The following is a 22,114-nucleotide window of genomic DNA, read 5'->3' on the forward strand; positions in this document are numbered from 1 at the left end:
CTGCAGCACAACCTTTTTTGGGTTAGTCTGAAAAGGTGCTCCCAGCCGCCTCTTGATCTGGAGTTGCACTTGAGAACAATGGGATGTCCAGTAGAGATCAGATAAAACTTGAGTGGTAGCAAAAGCTGCTTTTCAGACTGTGAAGCTGCTCTTAAAAATATGGGAATTTAGCCTGAAAAACTGGGCAGCCTGGATGGCATATGCGAACACGAATCACGCCCCAGGCCTGATTAGGACTAATGTCACAAGCTCACTAACTGAGGAATAAATGAATAAATGATCAAGGTTTTATGCAGCCTCCCACTTGGCCTGGTTCTTCCAGATACATTACATTTTGCTCTGTGTTTTCAGGCCCAGCTACGACTGTCACCATTTTTCTAAGGTTGCTAAGTCAAACCATCTCAGACCAAGCCATTTTGCTTGAGAACGTTTGCAGGCTGGGCCGTTAAACATTCTTTTCTTTCATTTGTTCATGCCAATCTATGAAGGGAGTAAAAGATGAAAAGGGGAAGAACAAACTAGAAAGATGGGGAGAAAATGCAAAATGCTTGGCTTCCCTGGGCGGGGTGGGGCGGGGGGACTACAAAAGGCAAGCTGCTCCACCACCACCTGTCATATTCAGCCAAGGCTTTATTGCAGCGTCAAGCAGGATTTGGGAAATACGTTGTGTCTTCAATTATTGAAGCTAAGATGCTGCCTTCTAATGCTACGTGGCTGCTATACCCCCGTTTTGTGGGCGCTGTAGTATTTCTCTCATCGCTGACTCGTTGTACAGCCAGTTAGCCTCTGGTAAAGTGTGAGACGCAGTGACTGAAACCAACTGGGATCGGGATCGGAGAGCGAGCTGACAGTAAGCAAGACCCATAGATCAGCGTTTCTCAACCCTGGCAACTTTCAGACGTGTGGACTTCAACCCCCAGAACCAAAGCTTCAGAAGCCTCTGCAACTCAACTGGTCTTCAAGTGCTTTGAACATTGGTCCCAGTATCAGGGCCTTTCCTTGAATGATGGGGCCTGAAGTTTGCCTGTGCGCAGAGGACCTCTTTTGCTTCTGGACTCTGCTGGAATAAACGCCAAGAAGGCTGCAGATAACTTCACACATGCTGCGATGTCTCCTCCTTTCCAGTGGATCCCAGCCTGTGGGCGGTGAAGGTGCTGGGGCCAAAAGAAATATTTTAAGAAGAGTGGGCAATATCTCAAGTGAGCGCAAAACCATGTTAGATGTGATAGCTTCGCTCCAACGTAAAAGACATTGAGATATTGGTCTTCTCTCTTACAAGGTTTCAAATAGGAAAACCAAGATCATGTGCAAATTGCTGATCTTCCAAGATCCCACCCATTTTAAATGTTTTGATTTTTACTTAGTTTGGGGATGTGCAGACACCATCTGGTGGGTCCTATGTGCCAGAAGGTTTACAGTGGGGGTCCCCAAACCCTTCATCTCACCGACCCCTTCATGAAATTTTAGATGGTTGAGTCCCAAACATTTATTATATGAAAACAATTTAATAAATACTACTTGAACTAATAGTAGTGGACATAACAACAAAAACAACAACAATGGATAGTCCCATTGAACCTTGGAGATAAATATTGGCCACTTTGGAGAACCCTGGTTTACCGGGACTTTGCTGCTGATGCCTATAGTCCATCTGATCACACTTGCTTGTGCTACAGTTAAAACAGCCAATGGGGTCCAATAAGTGCAATAAACACAGAATTAGAATACAACAGAGCAGCTAAGAGGTAGCTAAAACAGCAGCAGCCCTTTTAAAAAGAGAGAAAAATAAAACCAGCCAATCAAAACAGCTTTATTTGCGAAAGCGGTGGGGAAAAAAAATCGGAGCCTTCCAATGATGGCAGCAGAGGAGCAGATGGCCGTGGGAGAAAGATTCCAGTATATTGTTGGTCTTAGGCAGTAATCCATTTTTTAACTCTTTTCCTTACACTTTTTTAAGACAGAGCTAGTTGGAATGGGAATAGGCCGCTGGGCAGCCTCAAATTGTCCAGCGTAGGGGGCTGAGTTGTGCTGAGTTGATGCAGAAAAGATCCACCTCAAACAGAAAAAAACACTCAAATGTTTTAAAACTTGACCAGATGCAAGCACCTTCATTCTCTACACCGCTTGCTGTTCGGGGCCATGGGTTGTTGCAAAGGCTCATCAGCAAAGTCAGCCGCTTCTGGGAACAGCTTGTTAAGCGCTGATTGTGCATCTTAAAAAAAAGAAAAAGAACAGTGTGTGTGTGTGTGTTAGAGTGATTGCTATTTTGAATATAACGGGACAGAAAGCCTACGCTGTAAATGTAACAGTCTAACCCAGGGTTTCTCGACCAGGGTTCCATGGCGCCCTTGAGTTCCGCCAGAGGTCCCTAGGGGTTCCCTGGGAGATCATGTTTTATTTAAAAAATTATTTCAAATTTGGGCAAATTCACATTAAAGAAGTAAGTCTCATTCTTGATTTTCAGTTTAAGAACACTGTTCATGCATCTATACCCAGGAAACGAATAGAATCGTTTTGTAACGTCTGGCCTGTATTTGAGCCTGAATGTGCAGGGGTTCCCCCAGGCCTGAGAAACATTTCAAGGGCTCCTCCGGGGTCAGAAGTTTGAGAAAGTCTGGTCTAACACCAAGCAGACTCTCCGAGAACAATTCACGTGATAAAGATGATTCAGTCCAGACAAAAAAAAATGAGAGGCAAGGAACAGAAAGATTTTTTAAAAAATGGGGGTGGGGTTGAGTACAAAACAGAATGAAAGGCAGACTGCAAATACAGGCAAATTCAGTGCAGTGTCTAAGAGGGATAATGCTATGGGTCAGACAAATAAACTGTTATTGTTATTGAAGAATAACAACAACAACAGGGCACAGAATTTGGGGACAGGCAGCATCAAGGCACAGTGGCTGATCTAGGAAAGCAGGAGAGTCCCACCTAGTTGGCTCTTCCTTAAAGACAGGCTGATCTCCCAGGCCTTGCGGTGGGTGGCCTGGTTAGATACGTCGGTCGTATGTTACACGTGTTGGGATGTCAGTTGTCTGGACTGCCATTTTGGTTTTCCCCTGACTCGTACTTCTATTTATTTTGATGCATTTCTGATGTTTTTATACTGGGAGCCCCGCAGCTGGAAGCTGGGCGGCGCCAAAGTCAAATTGAATAAATAATGCTGTAAAACAAACAAGAGATCTCAGAGGGGTTTTTTCGTGGCTGTTGTTGTTTTAAAAAAAGCACACCTTCAGAAAAAGGCAATTGTAAATCTCCCTGCCAAACTGGTATATTTGCAAATTAAACAAAGACTGCAAATCTCTAGCTCAGTATTTCTCAAGTTTGGCAACTTTCAGATGGGTGGACTTCAACTCCCAGAATCCCAGCTATGCTGGCTGGGGAATTCTGGGAGTTGAAGTCCACTCATCTGAAAGTTGCCAGCGTTGAAAAACACTGCTCTGGTTCTTGTCTGCCCATTGAACTGGGCCTGGAAATGCCTCACCATCACACCACAGCTGATGTGAACTCTGTGCATTCTTCTTGTGAAGTGTCAGCCCCGGGGCAAGCTCCCAGGCCTGGCCTGATGGCGTACAGAGCTGGATTTTTCCTTTTTACATCAGCCAAACACATAAGCAGCTTTCCATCCTGAGGCAAGCGCATTGTGTCCGAGCTGCTCGCTTTGTCCAAAAAGCACACAGCCACCTCTGGCTGCAACTGTCATCCTCAATTCTCCATACTTAGAAAAGACGCCGATTCTCTCCTGCATCTTGGCTTTGATCCTGAAAAATTCTCCATCGCCGCTGCTTTCAAAACAGAGGCTTTCGTCCCGGGTGAAGAGAACACATGTGTGCATATACAAGCGTGTGAGAAGAGAGATATTGATTGCACATCGTGGGCTCCTTAGTTCCCCAAACCAGAGCTTTTTAAAGCCAATAATTAAACATGGAAAACCAAAAGATGGGGAAAGGCGAGCTGTCGTTTAGTTTGAAGGACATTCAGATGTAAGGGCAGGCATTTGATTTTGCTTTGAATTTTAATCCAGCTGTTCAGATGTTAATCTCTCTTTATTAACATGGAAAAAAGAGCAAAGCAGATTAGATCCATTCACAAGTTTGTTGGTGGCAGACAGCCAGTGATGAAGTTCCCATTAGCGGCTGGCAGAACTCTCCTGATCATGTTTAAATAGTGGTTTGTGCCCACCTGTGTGTTCCAACAGTTATGCAAATCCTACGGCTCGGGCCCGTGTGCCTGCCCTTGGACTAGCCGTACCTTGACTGAAATACGAGCTGGGCTGGCAACTCCACCCCCTCCCTATTTCCAGGACTTCCTGGTCTGCTCTGCCCTTTGGATGCTTGGCCACAGAGAGAACACTCTTCTCCTGCAGAGAAAAGCAGATCCCGGGAAGGCTCAGCCAAATGCGCATTGGCTTGCAAACATTCTGGTATCTCAAGATGGGGAGGGAGTTCGCTGGACTTCAGCAGGGGCAAAGCTGAATTCAATTACAAAACAAACTGTTTGCTTCCATTTGATGGTGTTGGCTCCCTCTTTGAATCTAGGACAGACAGATGAAGGAATCCAGTGAACTGGGGACAAATCCATACTAGTGAGCCAATTTGGTGTAGTGGTTAAAGTAGTGTAGTGCTAGACTAGAAGCCGGGAGATTGCGAGTTCTAGTCCTGCCTTAGGCAAGAAAGCTAGCTGGGTGACTTTGGGCTGCCAGCCCCTCTCTCTCAGTCAACCCAACTCACAGGGTCGTTATTGAGAAAAATAGGACCGTGGAGCTTATACAGGTAGTCCTCACTTAACAACTGTTTGTTTAGTGATGGTTTGGACTTAAGATGGAGCTGAAAAAACTGACTTACGACTGGACCTCACACAACTGTCGCAGTGTCCCACGATCACGATTTGGGTGCTGGCAACCAGTTTGCATTTATGACCATTGCAGCATCTTGTGGTCACCTGATCGCCATTTTCAACCTTCCCGGCCAGCTTCTGGCAAGCAAAATCAATGGGGAACCACGTGATTCACTTAACAGCCACTTGGTTCACTTAATGCCTGTGATTTGCTTAATGACTGCTGCAAAACAGGTCATAAAATTGTGTCAGATTTGCTTAATTACCACTTCACTTAGCAACCGAAATTCTGGGCCCAATTGTGGTTGTTAAGCGAGGACTATCTGTATGTGCTGCCTTCTGTTGGACAAAATAAAGGTGGAATTTAAAAATAGTAGTAGTTTCTGGGACACATGGAGTGTCCCACACATGCTCCATAGCTTCTCTTCCTGAAGAAATTGATTCTACCTTATTCTGCGGCTTCTTACTACTTCAATTCCCCGCCCCCCAGTGGTGTGATCTGCACACGCTACCAAGTGATATGTTCAAATCCTGAAACACCATACCTCTTACCAACAGGAGTGCTTTTAAAGCCATACAGCCCATTTTGCCACATTGCCTACCCCCCTTCTCCTCAACCAGGTGAGAAGCAAGTTGGAAGTGGGAAATCAGTTTTATTTGCTTTGGAGAGGGCATTTTTGCAATATATGCCTATCCACGCAATCTGCGGTTGGGTCATGGAGCTCCTGAGCTTATTAAAATAAAAAGCAACATGAGATGGCAAGCTGATCTCCCCTTGCTTGCAGGCCTCTGCTGTGTTTGTGGCATGTGTTTGGAGTATAAACTTGGGATACAACAAATGGAATCTTTTGGTCTTCACCTGCTCCTCCTGCAAACTGCATTAGGCACTTCTGTGTGCAACTTCATCAGGTTCCACAACCTGGAAGAACGCATGGTTGTCATTTAGTTGCACAAGGTGCATTTTAGGACCTCGGAGATAAAGGATGCTGGACCCTCCAGACCAGGGTTCCTCAACCTGGGCGACTTTAAGGTGTGTGGACTTCAACTCCCAGAATTCCCCAGCCAGCTATTAGGACTGTGCAAAGCTTCACAGTGGTGTTTTGCTCCTGATGCTCTGAGGAAAACACTCTGTTGAAGCTACTTCTGGAAGTCATCCAATTTTGGAGAGCATAGTAAAGGTGCCGCGTTGCTTTGCATCGTCCTGCTTGTGTTTCTGGGAACTCTGTTCTCTGGAGGCCAGCACCGCAACACAAGGGCTTCAGTGAGGTGCAGCAGGTCGTTGCTTCATGTTCAGGTATGGCAAAGCGCCTCATTAATTTTCCACCTTGCACAAACCTTTGTACCACAGAGGGGAAAAAAAACTACCCTTCGTACACATTGCATGGGCTGTTCAGGTGAGATGCATCTGCGCAGTGAGCTTGCAGTGCATTGCTTCCTTTTTAGATATGAGCCCCTCAGTGGGGACTAACTCCAAGTATCCTCCAGGCAAGGAGAAACAGTTTTGTTCCACTTGTTCCCCTAGCAGTACTGAGAATCAGATGTTCTGGATGTACGAGTAGCAGAGCCATGAACGTGAAAGCTGGGGCATGTCTCTCGCTGAGCGTTCCAGAGTCCAGATTACAAGTGTTTCAAACCAGACAGTTTTATCTTTTCATTCAGGCTGCAACTGTTTGAGCAACAAGGGACTTCCCCTTCAAGAGGTGACTGGCTTTGCACAAACCGCCCAACGAGGGAAGCAAATCTCTAAGTTGTTAGTTCTGAATTGTTTTCGTCCCCAGCAGCACATCCTAAAACATGGATCAGGTGATGCGCAGAATGCTCCTGGCTGAGATCCTTACCTGGTCAGCCAAGGGCACACAGAGGCCTGAGCCTACTCTGGTGGCATTAGGATTGTTGGCTGGACTGTCCTTATGCTTCCTATCTGTGATTTGCTGGGCAGTTTTGAGAAGGGGGGGGAAATCACAGATCCAAACGGGATAAACCCAGTGTTGGCCCCACCACTTTGGTCTGTGTGTATAGAAGAGAGAGAAAGTGCTTGGAGCAATGCCGCTTCTGGAGGGTGTGTTAAGCAACTTTATCAGGGCCAAAAGGGAGAGTCGATCTTTCTTCTGGATCTGCATAATACAGCCCAGTTCAGGGTAAGGAGCAACTAATTATCCCGTGAGGCATTGGGCCCTGGTCCGGAGCCAGTCCAGTCCAGCACATTCACAGAGTGTGCTTTTCCAGGTCCGGTGTGCTGTTCAGATTCAGAAACCTGGTCACTCCTGAGCCAAGGAAAGGCCCAAAGGCCTCAGGTGAATTTCCAGTCAAAGCATTCTCTTCCTGTTGAGCTGGGCAGTGCAACCCAAGTGGCAAAATGGAGAATAAGCAAGGTATTTTGCTGCCTGCATGGGACATGTCGCCAAAGCCACACCCTTGGGGGTTTGCCTGGCCGCCAAGAGAAGGCGCATTTGATGCGGTGTTCATTCTCTTGGCACAAGGCTGATGGCTGGGACTCTACAGATGTGTGTGTGCGCCAGAAAAATCATGATGGTGTTGGTGAACATGCAGTCGAAGCCCTGCCCCCTTTCATGTGCATTAGACCCCCTCCACGACCCTCTTGTTGATGGGATACTGGCAGACATGGAGGAGGGAGGTGGACAATTGTGTTCTCCAAAAGGGCAGCCTCTGACTAAGTTTCCATTATTTATTTTGCAACATTAGAAGACTGCCCTGTGGACTCTGGGCAAGGTACAATGAAGTCTGAAAGATACATTAAAAATAGATATAAGTAACAACTGTAGATAATAAAACAAACAAAATCCATTGCAAAACGTGATAGGTAAAAGGTGCTGTTCGCTCAGTTTAAGGGCCAAATGGTCATTGGGACAATGCTGCTTTGCCCTGTTTTGGAAATACTTACAGAATAGGGGCTGTCTGTGCCCCAAGGTGGGTAATGTTCATTAAACAGGGGCCACCACTGAGGAGGTCTGCTGTCTGGCCATATCCGTGAATGACTTGAGGCGGCGGCCCTCTGAAGATGACTCACTAGACGGGCAGATTCAATTTTGGCAAGGTGTTGCCTGCTAAATCCTGGGACTGTACTGTAACTGCCACCCAGTGTCTTTTTGGAGTTGGGCGGCCTTAACAAATCCAGTCAGTCAACCAGTGGCTTTAAAGGTGGCCACCACCATTTTGAATTTGGCCCAGAGTTCTACTGGTGACCAATGTGGCACCTTCAGAAGAGGGCTTATTCCCACTTGTCAAGGCTGACCTGTCCAGAGTCTGAAGCATTGTATCCCCAAAGGCAGTGCCACATACAGCACATTACAGTAGCCCAGCAAGGTGGTGATCAGGGCATGAGTCACTGAGGTGAGTTCATCCTGATCCAAGAAGGGTCATAACTGGTACACAAATGGAGCAGGGTGAAAGCTCCCCAACCACAGCCTCCATCTACAATTGAAGCTGGAGAACCCCCCAAGTCACAAACCATCTCCTTTGTGGGGACCACAATCCTGTCCAGAGTAACTACTGGAAATTCAAAGGTTTCTTCAATGCTGTGGACAAACAATTCCATCTTAGGATTCCATCTTAGCTTGCTCTGCTCCGTCCAGATCCTTACAGCTGGTCGGGATTTCAGTGAACAGAGCGTCATAAGAACATCAAGGACGCTCATCCTGAACCCATGTACGATCTCTCCCTGCTGTACCACACCGATGGGTGAGGAAGCCTACAGTGAAGTTCCCAAGGGGCTGAGCACTGTCTCACTATGATCACCGGCTGGAAGCACCATATGCCAGTGGCCTCAACTCCAGGATGGCGGTGTGTGGCCACCTCCAATAGTGACAGCACAGGGACTGGATTAGCACTTTGCAAATTCATCCACTGTGATGCAAGCAAGGAAAGCAACATGACAAATTTTGCTTTATAGTGAACCCATTGGACTTAAATTTCACTGAATACAAGGGGGCTTTTTTCCAGATCAGTGAGTGTCTGACCAGAATGTAAAGCACTAGGATTTTATTTCAATAACTTCTTGGAAAGACATGATCAAAGAATAGGAAGGATGTTTTCAAATGGGGCACCAGGTGTCAATCACTTTCTTCTTATCCCTGCAGCAGCAGCAGCAGTAACAAGCTCGCTAAAGCTGGCTTCCTGGCCTGCAAGGCAAGGCAAAGATTTTAATTAAAATCTCATGGTGAGTTTTAATTTCATGGATCCTCTTATCTGCCTTCAGGACAGGAAAAAAGTACACTGTTAAACAGACTTGGATGGTTAATATCCACAGACCTCTGAGCCACTTGTCACCTTAGACCTCTTTCTCACAAGCTTCTGCAGCTGCAATGAACGTTGCTAGTCCTCATGTCCCATCCTGCCAGTGCCTGCGCAGTTACATGCATGCAATGTCTTACATCAGTCCTTCTGAAGGCTTCCACTCCCAGGGCCCACTTGAGAAGGTTAGAAAACCTTCATGACTAGCTCCAGCGGCAGGTATAGCACAGAACAACTGTTGCAAAAGAAAAAAAAAACGTGGGAAGAAAACACGATTAACACGAGAAATCATTTGAAAATAATCAACCTCTTGAAAGGGATGCCCTAAATGATTGGCTGCAAACACTGGGATGGCCTTGAGGTGGCAGTGAGGAGCCACAGGGACCCTAACTCTCTGCTGCCCTCTAGCAGTCATCCAAAGGTCTGCAGCCCAAATACAAAAGCCCTTTTTAAAACAGCTTGCTAATGGCATTACACTCTCATTGTCATGAGTAAGGATGGCGAGCAGGGGGCTCCCATCCAGGCTGTAAAGCGCATGCGTAGCACTGAGGAATTAGGTAGCCATTCCAGGAGACACAGATCGGGCCCGCCTTAACCTTTGGGGTTTATCTGTCTGGGTTTTTCCCACGCTTCTTCAGTTTGTTAGGGTTTTCCTGTTACGTAGCAGCAATAAAACACTAGAGACCTGTTCCTTGTCTCAGCGTGGTTCCTGGCTGTTAGGACACTCATGGCTTACAACTCCTCTCTTAATCTGCCAACTGGATGCATGAAGAAGCAAGGAGAATTTGGAATGACGTTGATTCCAACTGCAGCCTCGGACTCACAGACTGAGAAAAGCTGTGAAACATCACCTAGTTCATTTCTCAGGTTATTGGTAGCAGCGTTTGGTTGCTTTATCACTTACAATATCACATTATGACCTGCATGTATGGATGCACCACTGAAGTTATCCACCAGAGACACTTTAATCCCACCTTTTGGGGGCAAAAGGCTGTGCCAAATCAATTCACAACTAAAATGGCAAGACATGAATTATTAAATGAGCAAAATGCGTTTTTCACAAGAAATGCTAAATAAGAGTTCAGGCTAGGGCAAAATATATACTTTTCTTTGAATAATGATGCTGATCACAGCAATCCAGTTGCTGAAGCTTATTTTCAAGCAACCAACAAAGGCACATGGAAAATACAGGAATTCACTTAGGGGTAGGGTCGCTTCTTAAAAGATTGCCCTGCTTGGGCTCAACACCCTCATGGCCTTTATTGGTGGCCCTTACCCAGTTCCCCCAGTCTAGCCAGATGTCCTTGGGCAGTGGGACAGAAGGAGGCTCAGGTGCTCATATGGGTTGTCAAGACGGAGGCCTTGTCCTTTGTAGGGGGCTACCTCCTACCTCGCTTTGATCGGAGGAATCTGACACCTCCCGTCCAAATGCAACAGATTTAAATGAGTCATCTCACGCATTAGGAACACGCTGGGTTTCTCAACATTTTCCTATCTACTTGAAGATTGTGTTAAGTTATATCCCCCCAGCAGAAAATATATATATTGATTACGTGCCATCAAATTGGTGTCAATTATTAGCAACCACAGATAGATTTTCTCCAGGAGGATCCATCTCTAACCTAATCCTTCAGGTCTTCCAACGGTGCCCCCATCGCCACTGTAACTGAGACCATCCACCTTGCTGCTGGTTGTCCTCTTCTTCCCTTTCTTCACACCTTTTCCACTAGAGCCTTCTCCAAAGAGCTAGGTCTTTGCATAATGTGTCCAAAGTAGGGTAATCTGAGCCTGGTCATTTGTGCTTCAAGTGGAAACTCTGGATCAATTTGTTTGATGATCCATTGGTTTGTTTTCTTGGCTGTCCACAGTCTTCTCAGGAGTCTTCTCCAACACCAAAGTTCAAAAGCATCAATGCTCTTTCTATCCTGCTTCTTCAAAGTCCCAACTTTTGCTTCCATAGAGTGCCACAAGTAATACCATTCCCTGCATTGTTCTGATCTTTGTGGGCAGAGACAAATCACAGCATTTGAATATTTTTTCCGAGGCCTTCAAGGCTGCTCCACCAAGTGTCAGTCTGCAGCGTATTCTTTGTCTTTACTGTTGATGGTTGATCCTAAAAGGCAGACGCTCTTTACCACTTTGATATATTGTCATTGTCAGATATATATTTTAGGAGTGGTCTATTATCTTTGATGACTTCCTGACCCATAGAAAACATCACCTAATGTAGCATTTGTCTAGAGACTAACAGAGGTCCAACAGATGACACCCAAGAGTAACCAATAGGTGTGAAGCCTCCACAGTGTAGGCCCATGGTCTACCTAGGTGTAAAAGGAGCACATGAATGTGCACAAATGCATTTTGATCAGCTTCTTCCCCCAATCCGTCCTCTCTGAAACGCTGGCATCTGTTTCCACAAAGTGGAAACAGGGTGTCCTCCTTTCACTATACCGGCAAAGAAAGGAAAAAATTTTTGCAAGCAAGGAAGTTAAAATGTAACCGCCTTTCCTCCCTCTGCTGGGACTGGACCCCGACAAGCAAAGTGGGGAGGCTGGGCCACATGTGGTTTCCCTTTGGCTTCCTTCTAGCTAGAGAAGATCTTAGATGAGTGTTTCTCAACCTGGGCAACTTTCAGCTTTGCTGGCTGGGGAATTCTGGGAGTTGAAGTCCACACATCTGAAAGTTGCCCAGGTTGAGAAACACTGTCTTAGACACATCCCCTGGCTTAGATGAAGAAGGAGCAAAGCAGAAGCAGGGTCCCCGTGGCAGAGGAAGCCTTAATGACAGTTTGGGGAATAGAAATTAATTTTCTGGCTCCACAGGACACTAAGCCACCAATCCTAGCTTGGGGTTGTACCCCACATGAAGAAGAAAACAAACAAGCCGCACAAAATCTACAGTTACACAGCATGCAATCTCCTCCGGAAGCAGACAGTCCGGGGCCGTCAAGCGCGAAGCCCCCCGCAAAATCAGCAGAGAAATCCTGAAGCGGGAATCCCGCAGAGGGGCAGCGGGCAGCCTCCCCGGGACGGGACGGGCTGTTCTAGCCCTCCAGGAGCCGGGCCGCCCTGCCCCCCGAGAGGCCAGGCGGACGGCGGCGGGGCCCGCGGGCGGGGGGGGGGCGGGGAGGGGCCGAGGGGCGCCCCCGGCTCTGGGGCTCCCGTCTCACCCACCTGCTTCGCCGGCCGCAGCGCCGAGCAACGCGGAGAGCCCGGGGCCCCGCCTCCTCGCCGACGCCCCAAGGAGAACAAGCGCCCCGGGCCCGCGGGCTGGGCGCGGGCGGCCAGCGAGGGAGGCCACCCGGCGGGGCCCGTTTGGTCAGGCCGTCCATCCGTCCGTCCGTCCGGCGGGCGCCCGGGGGAGGGCAGCTCCGGGCGACTCCGGCGCGCGCCCCCGCGGCCGCCGGGCCACCTTTAAAGCCGGCCGGGCGGGGGCGAGCGGCGAGCGTTGCGCCGGGGCGGCGCCCACTCCCCGGGCCAATGGCGCGCCGCCTCTATTTAAATAGACGGGCCGTGTCAATCATCCGCCTCTCCGCCAGCCTCCTCTCAATCGCCATATTGGGCAGGGGGGCAGACGAAGGCTGGCTCGCTCGCTCGCGCCGTCCGCCCGCCCGCCCTCCTTTCCTCGGGGCTCCTTCCCCGCCGCGGCGGCCCGCCCTGCCCGGCTTCTTCCGTGCGCCGCCGGGGCAAGCCGGGTCCTCCCCCCGCCGGGCTCGGGCGTCTGGCCGCCGCTCGCCTTTCGCCGCCGCCGCCGCCCCCCGGACCGGCGGAGAGCGCTCCGGCGGCGGCGCTCCCCGGCGGCCCCCCGCGGCTGGGCTCGGAGCCGCGCTCAGCGCTCCACCGCCGGGCGCCCGCGCGGCCCGGCCCGGCTTATGCGAGGCGCCGGCGAGCGGAGCCGCTACGCGCTGCCCGCCCGAGAGGCGCTTCCCCGAGCCGGCCCCGCGGAAAGGCCGCCCGCCGCCCTCGCCCCGCGCGGGGCGCCGGGGAGCTCGCCCGCCGCCGCCGCCGCCGCCACCCTAGCGCCGCGGCCGGCCGCGCGGCGGGCCATGTCGAAGGTGCGCGTCTCGAATGGGAGCCCGACCCTGGAGCGGATGGAGGGCCGGCCGGCGGACGCGCCCAAGCCCTCGGCGTGCCGCAGCCTCTTCGGCCCTGTCGACCACCAGGAGCTGGCCCGCGAGTGGCGGCAGCAGAGCCGCCAGCTGGAGGAGGCCAGCCGGCGGCGGTGGAACTTCGACTTTCGGCGCGGGCAGCCCCTGGAGGGCCGCTTCGAGTGGCAGGCGCTGGGCCGGGCCGCGCTGCCCGACTTCTACAGCCGCCCCCCGCGGCTCGGCGGGGCCGGGGCCGACGGCCGGGAGCGGCGCCTGGAGGTCAACGGCGACTGCCCGCCGCCGCCGCCGCGGGGGCTTCGCTGCGCTCAGGGACCGGCCGCGCCGGAGCCGGACGGGGCCGCGCTCGCCCTGAGCTGCGGCCCGAGGAAGCGACCTGCCGCGGACGGTAACGTACCTTTCTCGCCCCCTCCTGCCCTCGTCCCTCGTCCCGGCGCCGCTGGCCTGGGCCGGGAGGCCTGCGGAACTCGCCCCTCCGTGGCCCGGAGAATGGGGCCCGGCAGTTTGGCCGGGCAGGCTGCTTCGCCACCCGAAGGCTCCGGCCGGCCGGGAGCCCTGGCAAAACATCCGCTCTCCCGGCTCGCCGGGTCCTCCTCCGCCGGCTTCGCGCTGCAAGGACGCAGTTTGCCCTTCGACTCCCGCGCCGGCGCTGCTTGCGTGGGAGCGAGTCGCGGAGGCTTTGGGGTCCCTCCGCCGGGGCCGCCGCTCGGGGCTCCCCCTCTCCGGGCGACCGCCTTGCCCACCGGAGGTCCTGGGGAATTGCACGGGGCGGCCCCCGGCCCGCGGGGCTCAGGGGCCAGATCTCGGTCCTTTTGGAAGTCCAGGTGGGGCAGGTCGGCCGTCGGGCCCCTTGAGCCGTCCGCCCTCTCGGAACGGGCTTAGCTTCAGATAGTCCTAAGCAGAAGAGCGGCGGCTGTAGTCAGGGTGCTCTGTATTTTCTACCGGTGGCAGATGATTCAAGGACTCCCTTCTGTAAGGTGCTTTTTCTGTTGCCTTCCTTTAGAGCATAATTGATCCCCCGGTAAATGTTTTTAATACCCTGCTTCCTGGCTTTTTTCTTTAACCCTCCCCTCTTAGATTCTTCCCCGCAAAGCAAAAGAGCCAACACCAACACAACCGAAGATATTTCTGAAGATCCTTCTGAAGATCCTTCAGTGGCCAGCTCAGAGGAACAAACGCCGAAGAAGCAATCTGGTCCGAAGCGGTGTCAGACGTAAATTGTTGCAGAGGTGGGTTTCCTGTTCAGAAGGGATCACTTTTGGAAATGCTTCATTATCTTGCATGTTTTGTATCCATTAAGTTTGTTGGCAAATCTTTGGAATTGGTCCATGCAGTTTTATTGGCTGAGGTGTGGAGTTTTTGTGATTTTAAGCAAGCTTGCTGTCTAATCAAGGCTTACTCGTGAGTAAAGAAATGGCTTTTAAGAGGAAAATCAGTAATTCTAGCTTAGGTGACAAACTTGTGTTTGCTTACTTAAAAGCTCTACTTGGACACTGGAATTTACTTGAGAATACATCTGCCTAGGATGGAATGTGATACAGTTTTAGTAAAGTGGCAGTGTAGAGTTATTTTAGGTTTTCTTTACTTTTTAATCTGTCTTTCAAAAAAAAACAACAGTTTGGTACTCAAGTCCGTGTGCACGAAAGGCTTTCCTTTTTTAATGAAACAATTATCTTCTCTTTCTTATTTAACTTCTGTGCATTGTGTATGTCATTTGAAATGCTTTTTGTCCAGACTTTTCTTTACCTAGGGATAAGTCTTGTGGAAATGAATAGCAAGCATGTTTGGGCTATATTCTTCGTGGTAGTAAACTGAATAGCTGAAAGTCGAGCAGAATCTCTTCATTAAGGACAGGCGTTCTGGGTAGAATTTTCCAGAGCAGGAATGGTGTAAGAATCTTGGCAGATCTGATTTCCAAATCAATAGAATGAGCTTTCAGCTTGGAACTCAGTACTTGGGACGCTCCTGGGCTGTTGGGATGAGCAGGGACACGTGTTCAAGTTAACTACTACTGACTGTTTACTTGAACATTTGAAAGGGAAATGAAAGCTTTTGAGTGGACCAATCACGGCAGAGAGAGCAAAGGCAGGGTTTGTATCTGCCTTGAACGCCTCCCGGAAAATAACAGGGCTGCACAAAATTTAGCCCCGTCTGAGCAGTTTCCCATTTGCAGATAATTCTGTCAGCTTTCAGATGGAAACCTGGTTGGGGCAGACTGACTAGATCCCTCCTTAGCCAAGATGTACGTTATGAAATCTTTGGAAATGGGGTTGTCGTGGTTTTGGTGAAGATCTTATAAAATGGCATGAGAGAGAGAGAGAGAGAACACAACCAGATTGGCTGTTGGCAGACGGCAACACACTTAGAGGAATTTGTGCGGCAGGCGAGTCAGTTAACGCTGGTCTCTGTTAGAGGTTTGTGGCTTTAAAAGCGTTGGGTAAACGCGGTCATTTGGATTGCCGTATTTATTCTGGGCACGTGTACACCTTGACCACTTTGGGAAACCAATTAAGCTGGTTATGTGAATGTAGTGATGAAAATGGCAGTGTCTACAGGTTTTCTGAAAAGCCAAAAACTTTTTAAACACAGAAACGAGATTCTAAAAGCTGGCATAATGCAAATCTGTAAACCGCCCAGAGTCCCCTGACGGGAGGAGATGGGTGGGGACAAACCAGACAAACAAACAAACGAACAAACAAAATAAATCAGGCTGGACTGCTGGGCTGATTCTAACGCCGCCTGTCAGCCGATGCTTAGTGGCCGGCTGCTCTGGCTGTAACTGCAGGATGTTTTGACAGCAGTTGCATTGAGATGCTCTAATAACAATGAGACTAGGACTTGTCGCGTCAATCACTGATGCCTTTTCTCCTCCTTCATTTCAGAATTACGAAAATTCGTTTCCTTGTTATTTGGAGGAGGCAGATGAAGCCAAGACGATCCAGCGCTTGCATTCATACGTGCACATATACATGTATGGATGGATGGATGAATGAATGAATGAATGAATAGGTATCTCTGATTCTCCATGGGATGGGGAACTTGTTACAGCGCTGAAAAGAAACAACTTGCAATGGAGTAACACTAAACCAGGCAGTCTTAAAAGGCCTGCCTCTTAAAGCAGTGGATGTAGCATTCTGCAGTTAGGCTTTTCCTCATTTGCTTCTTTGTACAACCTGTGTAAATAGTCTTTAGATTATGTAGCACATAAACCTCCCTCCCCATTTGGGGGTAGGGGTGTTTGGGGGGGATTTCATTCGTTTTGTGAAAGTGGTGGAGATAATAAAAGGTGATGGGTTCAAAATCTGCTTCCAAACCGTAGGGAGAAGCAGAGGTGTTTATTAAAGAAATATTGCCCTTTTTGTGTGTGGAAGTCCAAGGTGATAAAAGAAACCAGCATATAGCCATGGTTCTGGCAGGTTGATGGAACCAGCTGGAGAAATTTGTGTGTCAAGGACACAATCCGTGAAACGTTTGTGCTGACCTCACTACAAGAGACGGGGGCTTTGGGGAAGCACCTTATTTCTGATGGGGTGCAGGGAGATCCTGAGATTGTGGTCCAAAGTTCGGCGTGGGAGCCCTGGGTCCTTTGTGGAGCTGCAAAAGAGCTCTGCCCTGGAACTCTTTTAAGGGGCATTTTCTCATTGGGGTTTTTTTTTTTTGCCTCCTAAAATGTTACTTTTAAAAAGTCCTGCCCAACACACAGCGTAGAGGAGAAATTAATAAATTCTTGAACTCCAAACGCTTTGCTCACTTTTCTGGCATTCATTGAGTGGGTGAACGAAAAGGAAACAGTATTTTTTACATTTTTAAAAAAAGTTTTGAAATGTACCTGTGTACATAACTGTAAAGACACTGAGAAATTATAGTAACTTATTTATGTTGAAAGATTTTTTAATCTAGAAGATATTTTCCCAGAAGGCCAAAGTGACGTGTGGTTTTGTGCATCTGTAAATGCTCTGTTTGGTCGGGGATTTTTGTTGTTGTTGTTAGCCTCTGTGGGGAGTTTGTTTTGTTAATTAATATGGCTGTGCTTAAATGATTGCAGACTGAGCCAGTTCAATTTTTTTTGTAATGTGCAAAAAATCAGTTGCCAAGTGATACCATTTTACATCAAGCAATCAATAAAGAAGACTGCCATGTATAAACAGGTAAACTGCCTTTGTGTGTTTTGTAAATCTTTTTGGAGCCATTTGCCTGCTTTGCAAATCTATACATTAAGGATTTTCTTCTGTCAAGTAAAGAGTGTTTTTCCCCTTCCAAATATCACTGACAGGAAAAGAGTGCAGGTGGGTTAAAATGACTTGCCTTCACAGCAATCTATGACTATTTTTCAGAACGTAAGTCTAGAGCGTATGCGTGGACTTCAACTCCCAGAATTGCATGGCTGGTTGGGGAATTCTGGGAGTTTGTTTGTTTATTTTCTATCCTGCCTTTCTTATTTTTGTAAATAACTCAAGGCGGTGAACATATCAAATACTCCTTCCTCCTCCTCTTTTCCCCACAACAACAACCCTGTGAGGTGGGCTGGGCTGAGAGAGAGGGACTGGCCAAGGTCACCCAGCTGGCTTTCGTGCCTAAGGCGGGACTAGAACTCTCCTACCACCCCTGATTGGCTCTTGGGCTGAGAGAGTGACTGGCCCAAGGTCACCCAGCCAGCTTTCAGGACCAAGGCAGGACTAGAACACATCTCCAAGCTGCCAAGGTTGAGAAACTGCTCTAGAGGAACGTGATAGTGAAGTACAATTCTGTATGTAGTTTTTAAAAAATCCCATTCAACCCTGTTAAATATTTTGCATCAATGGGCATGGCTGTTCCCACATTTCTTGCATGGTTTATTATAGATCTCCACTGATCCTACTTGTGGGATGTTTTGGTTGAACATTCCCAGTAAGACCTCCTTCTCTGGAGGCCAAGATGGTGTGTAAGGGCTACCCTTCCATGCAGAAATAAAGCAGGTATAGGTAGTCCTCACTTAACAACCAGACTTACGACTGATCTTCACACAATTGTTGCGGTGTCCCCGTGGTCACACGATCACAGTTTGAGAGCTTGGCAACTGGCTCACATTTATCACCATTGCAGTGTCATGTGGTCACATGATTGCCATTTTTGATGTTCCTGGCCAGCTTCTGGCCAGCAAAATCAATGGGAAACGGCATGGTTCACTTAATGACCACATGGTTCACTTAATGACTGCAGTAAAAAGGTCATAAAATTGGGTCAGGTTTGCTTAATGACTGCTTCACTTAGCAACCAAAATGCATGTCCCAATTGTGGTTGTTAAGCGAGGACTACCTGTAAAGCATTCCTGTCATTCTTGACCGCAATTGTCAACTCATGCAGCAGAATTGGGGCATTGTGAATACTATAAGGCAAACCCAACATGAGGGTTCCCCAAATTGGTGCCTTTTTGATATGTTGGGCTTCAAGTCCCATGATGTACGGCCAGCATGCCCAGGCTAACGGCGGCTTGTAGAATGCGAGATGTGTCTAGCTGATTCCATGGGAAGCTTTGTGCACAGCTATCTGAATGAGCTGTGCATAACCATGTTCATTTCAACAAGGTTTAGAGTGGGCCAGTGAACTGTGTTCCTTGTTCATCATGTCTGCTGCCTGTGGCAGGAGTGGGGGAGAGATTTTACTGAGATTTTTTTAAAATTAAAAGACAACCACTTCAACTTAGAAACAGGTTTTGCAGTGGTAATGGCAGCTACTCCCCAAATTAGGAGCATTAGGGAGTTGTATTAAAAAATTGAGGCATGCTCCATTGCACCTTTAAAAGTCGCTGGAATTGTACAAGCTACTTGCCCCGTAAAAGAATTTTGTGGTTTCTTTATGATTCGACTTTCTGGAACATGTTAAATTTCTGCAGCAGTCAATGAATTATGTGTTTATTCTCACAACTACCCTCACTCCCCTGAATTTAGTTAGAAGGACGAAAGCACAACCATTGGCCCTCTCACAAGGTGGATTTTCAGTGTATCAAGGACAATTGCTTTCTAGAGTTGTTTTTTTAAAAAAAAAAACTGAATCAGGAGCTGAGTTAAAAGCACAGACTCTCCTCTAGTAAAAACTCTGCAACTGTAGCAGTTTATTTCCAAATAAGTAGGCCAGATGCATATCTCTAGCTTAACATAATATCAGTACTGTATTTTTTGCCTCCTGAATTCGCAACTTAGAAAGCTGCTACACTTTGGAAATAATTTCCCAGCCTGAGGCACCCAACTGTGTCAAATTTACCACAAAGCATGGAGGATCAAGAAGGAAGAGAAATGTGGATAGCACAAGCATTTTGCACCTGTAGGTAACACCCTCTATCTCATGCTTTTTTCCCCCCTTCAGAGAGAGAAACTTCCTGTTTTGGAAGCCAGACAAAAACAGGTAGTTAGAGAAAGCTATTCTCTCCTTTTGCTTCTGTTTTTGGACCCCAGTTAAGGAAATGGCACCTCCTGCTTTGTAAAGAGATTTACCGAAGGGGAGAGACAACTGGATAATGCAACATTGGGCTGAAAATAAAGCCTAAACCAGGGTTTCTAAACCAGGGTTCTGTGGCACACTCAGGTTCTGCGAGAGGTCACTAGGAGTTCCCTGGGTGATCATGATTTATTTAAAAGAGTGTTTCAAATTTGAGCAACTTCACATTAAAGAGGTAAGCTTCATTCTTTATTTTTAGTTTAATACATATATACAGGCTTACACAGGAAACAAATGTAATAATTTTGTGACTTCTGGCCTCTATTTGAGCCTGAATGTGCAGGGGGTCCCCAAGGCCTGGAAAATATTTCAAGGGTTTCTCCAGGCTCAAAAAGTTGAGAAAGGCTGGCCTAAAGAGTGGTGAGGAGGGGAAATCAGGAGCTCCCTCTTGATCAGCTTCTTCATGGCTTCTTCCCTGCTCATTCTGCAACCTGCGGCCCACACCTTGCTCCTTACCCTCAGCAGGATCTCTTGTTGCAGAGAAGAGGTTTGGGGACCCTCGCGTGCCAACTTGTGGGCTGTTTCACCCAGAGAAATGCCACCCCGAGGATACTCCAGATGAGGCTTTTATTGGAAAATCACCCTGGCTCCCTCCCTCACAGAGTTTCCTAGGGCCCCAGGCGAAGCCCTGCCTCACCCCATTTCTCCCCCTTGGCTGCTTTTTCCCACCCAAAGGGGGAAAGGCTGGGCAGGGGACCAGTCTGGCTCAGAGACCCCCCAGGAGCCGATCAATCAGCAGGTACGCATCTCAGCCGAGAATGGCATTTTTCCAAGCCTGCAGGGGATGAGGCCAGCCAGCCCCAGAGCGGCTCGGCAGTGGTGCAATCACGGACTTTTGCTTCAGCTTCCAGGGTGTGTGGTGTGTGCGTGCACATGCATATTTGCACGGGCTCAGATACACCTTTAACTGTTGCAAGTTGCATTCTGTAAAATGCAAGAATGCCTGGCAACGCTACAGGGAGCAGGCTGGGCTTCTGACACGCTCAGCAATGGCATCACCCACTTGGAAGGCTGAAGTGGTTCAGCTCAGCCCAGCCCAGCCCCACCCCCTTTAGGAGCCTCCTCCATTACTCCCCTGCGTGTGGGCAGTTGTGCCAGGCAGGGAAGGGAGCCTGTCTCTTACACACACTGGCAACACCCATCCCCCCCCCCCAAGCTGGCCTTGCCTTGAAGAGACATTTCTGCTCCCAGTCATCAAATGGGACAGCCACCCAGCAGCAGCCAGATCAGAATTCCCTCAGCAAGAGAATTCCCCCCCTCCTGGAGGCTTGGAAAAACTGAATGCCAGTGGCTGTATTCTGCCAACCTTGGCTGATCTCCAAAAGGGAAGCCGAATCAGACTTGGATGGGAGACCACCCAGAAGTCCTGGCACTCTAGGCTTGATAGGGAAGTCAAAACAACAGTTTGGAAAAAGGGCATTGGCCATAATTCCACACGACTGCCAAGGAAGCTGCCCTGGGGAGCTGCACATCTCCTTAATGTTGCTGCACACAAGCGCATAAAAGGGGACCGACTATCTCCTAACTCTCCCCCCATCATCCCAGAGTTAACAATGACATTTTGGGAGTCAGAGCAAGCTGACCCCCCAGGTTTCTATTTCCAAGTCAAGAACCAGTTTTTCTGGCATCGCAAATTTTAATATGACACAATTCCCAACTCCTTATCCAAAAATGTATTCAAAAACATGATATTCTTAGTAAGTTGTGTCAGCAATGGCTTTCTGACAAAAGCTCACTCTAGATTTGGGGGGCAGAAAATCCAAGCAGCACAGCTTGGTTTAGTAGTGAAAGTACAGGGAAATCCAGGTTCTAGCCCCGCCTCAGCCGGGCAAGATCCCAGGGGGACGCTGGTCTGGTCCTTCTCTCTCAGCGCCAAACAGGCTGCCTTGAACTCCTGAACCAGCCGAGAGACTATCAGTCTGACGAACAAATAGAAGCTTGGGAAGAGTGGCTGACTTGTCACAGGGCCTTCCCTTCTGTGGGTTTAATTTAGCAAAGTGATCCGTAGAGTCCGACAGGCGTGTAAAGTTTCATAGGCCCAACTCACCTCCTTTGCCAGCAGGTTAAGAAAGAAATGGTTGCCTCAGGCTCAGCCCTCCCTGGACGTTGGAGTCAGCACAAGAGGTTCATAAGAATACTTGAAACAGGCCCTTAGTGGAATCCCTTCCCAGGTTTTCTCCCTAGATGTGTGAAAGCGATTGAACGGTGCGTAAATTCGTGAGACTTATCCTGGAGGAACAGTATAGAACAGGCCCATCTACTGATGAAGGAAGTTACGCACGTTTTCAATCTTTGTTCCTGCTGAAGTGGAGACACCTTGAGGTCCTATAACTAAACCCCAGCCCCTGAGCTCCTTCTGTCCACCCTGGCTGAAAAAGATAGTATCAAAAATTCCCACCAGTCTGAGATGGGAAACGTGATGGTTGTGGTGGCCCAACAAAGCAAGCCATG

The 22,114-nt window shown here is 48.8% G+C and overlaps 2 protein-coding genes and 1 long non-coding RNA gene across 3 annotated transcripts in view; 1 reads left to right on the forward strand and 2 right to left on the reverse strand.

Annotated features, from left to right (window-relative positions):
* Positions 1 to 22,114, reverse strand: part of DUSP16 (dual specificity phosphatase 16) — a 618,435-nt gene that overhangs the window by 137,781 nt on the left and 458,540 nt on the right. The gene's annotated exons all lie outside the window — the stretch shown is intronic.
* On the reverse strand, positions 8,816 to 12,247 carry LOC134500866 (uncharacterized). Its single transcript, XR_010068300.1, has 2 exons — positions 10,707 to 12,247; positions 8,816 to 9,319 (listed from the first exon to the last, which is right to left on the reverse strand). It is a non-coding gene; the product is annotated as an uncharacterized LOC134500866 (long non-coding RNA).
* CDKN1B (cyclin dependent kinase inhibitor 1B) lies at positions 13,098 to 17,342 on the forward strand. The gene is made up of 3 exons (XM_063308323.1): positions 13,098 to 13,577; positions 14,267 to 14,418; positions 16,072 to 17,342. The coding sequence occupies exons 1-2, from the start codon at positions 13,130 to 13,132 to the stop codon at positions 14,404 to 14,406; spliced, it is 588 nt and encodes a 195-aa protein (XP_063164393.1). The 5' UTR covers positions 13,098 to 13,129; the 3' UTR covers positions 14,407 to 14,418; positions 16,072 to 17,342.

This window comes from Candoia aspera, chromosome 7 (assembly GCF_035149785.1).
Source record: "Candoia aspera isolate rCanAsp1 chromosome 7, rCanAsp1.hap2, whole genome shotgun sequence".
NCBI classification, from domain to species: Eukaryota; Metazoa; Chordata; class Lepidosauria; order Squamata; family Boidae; genus Candoia; species Candoia aspera.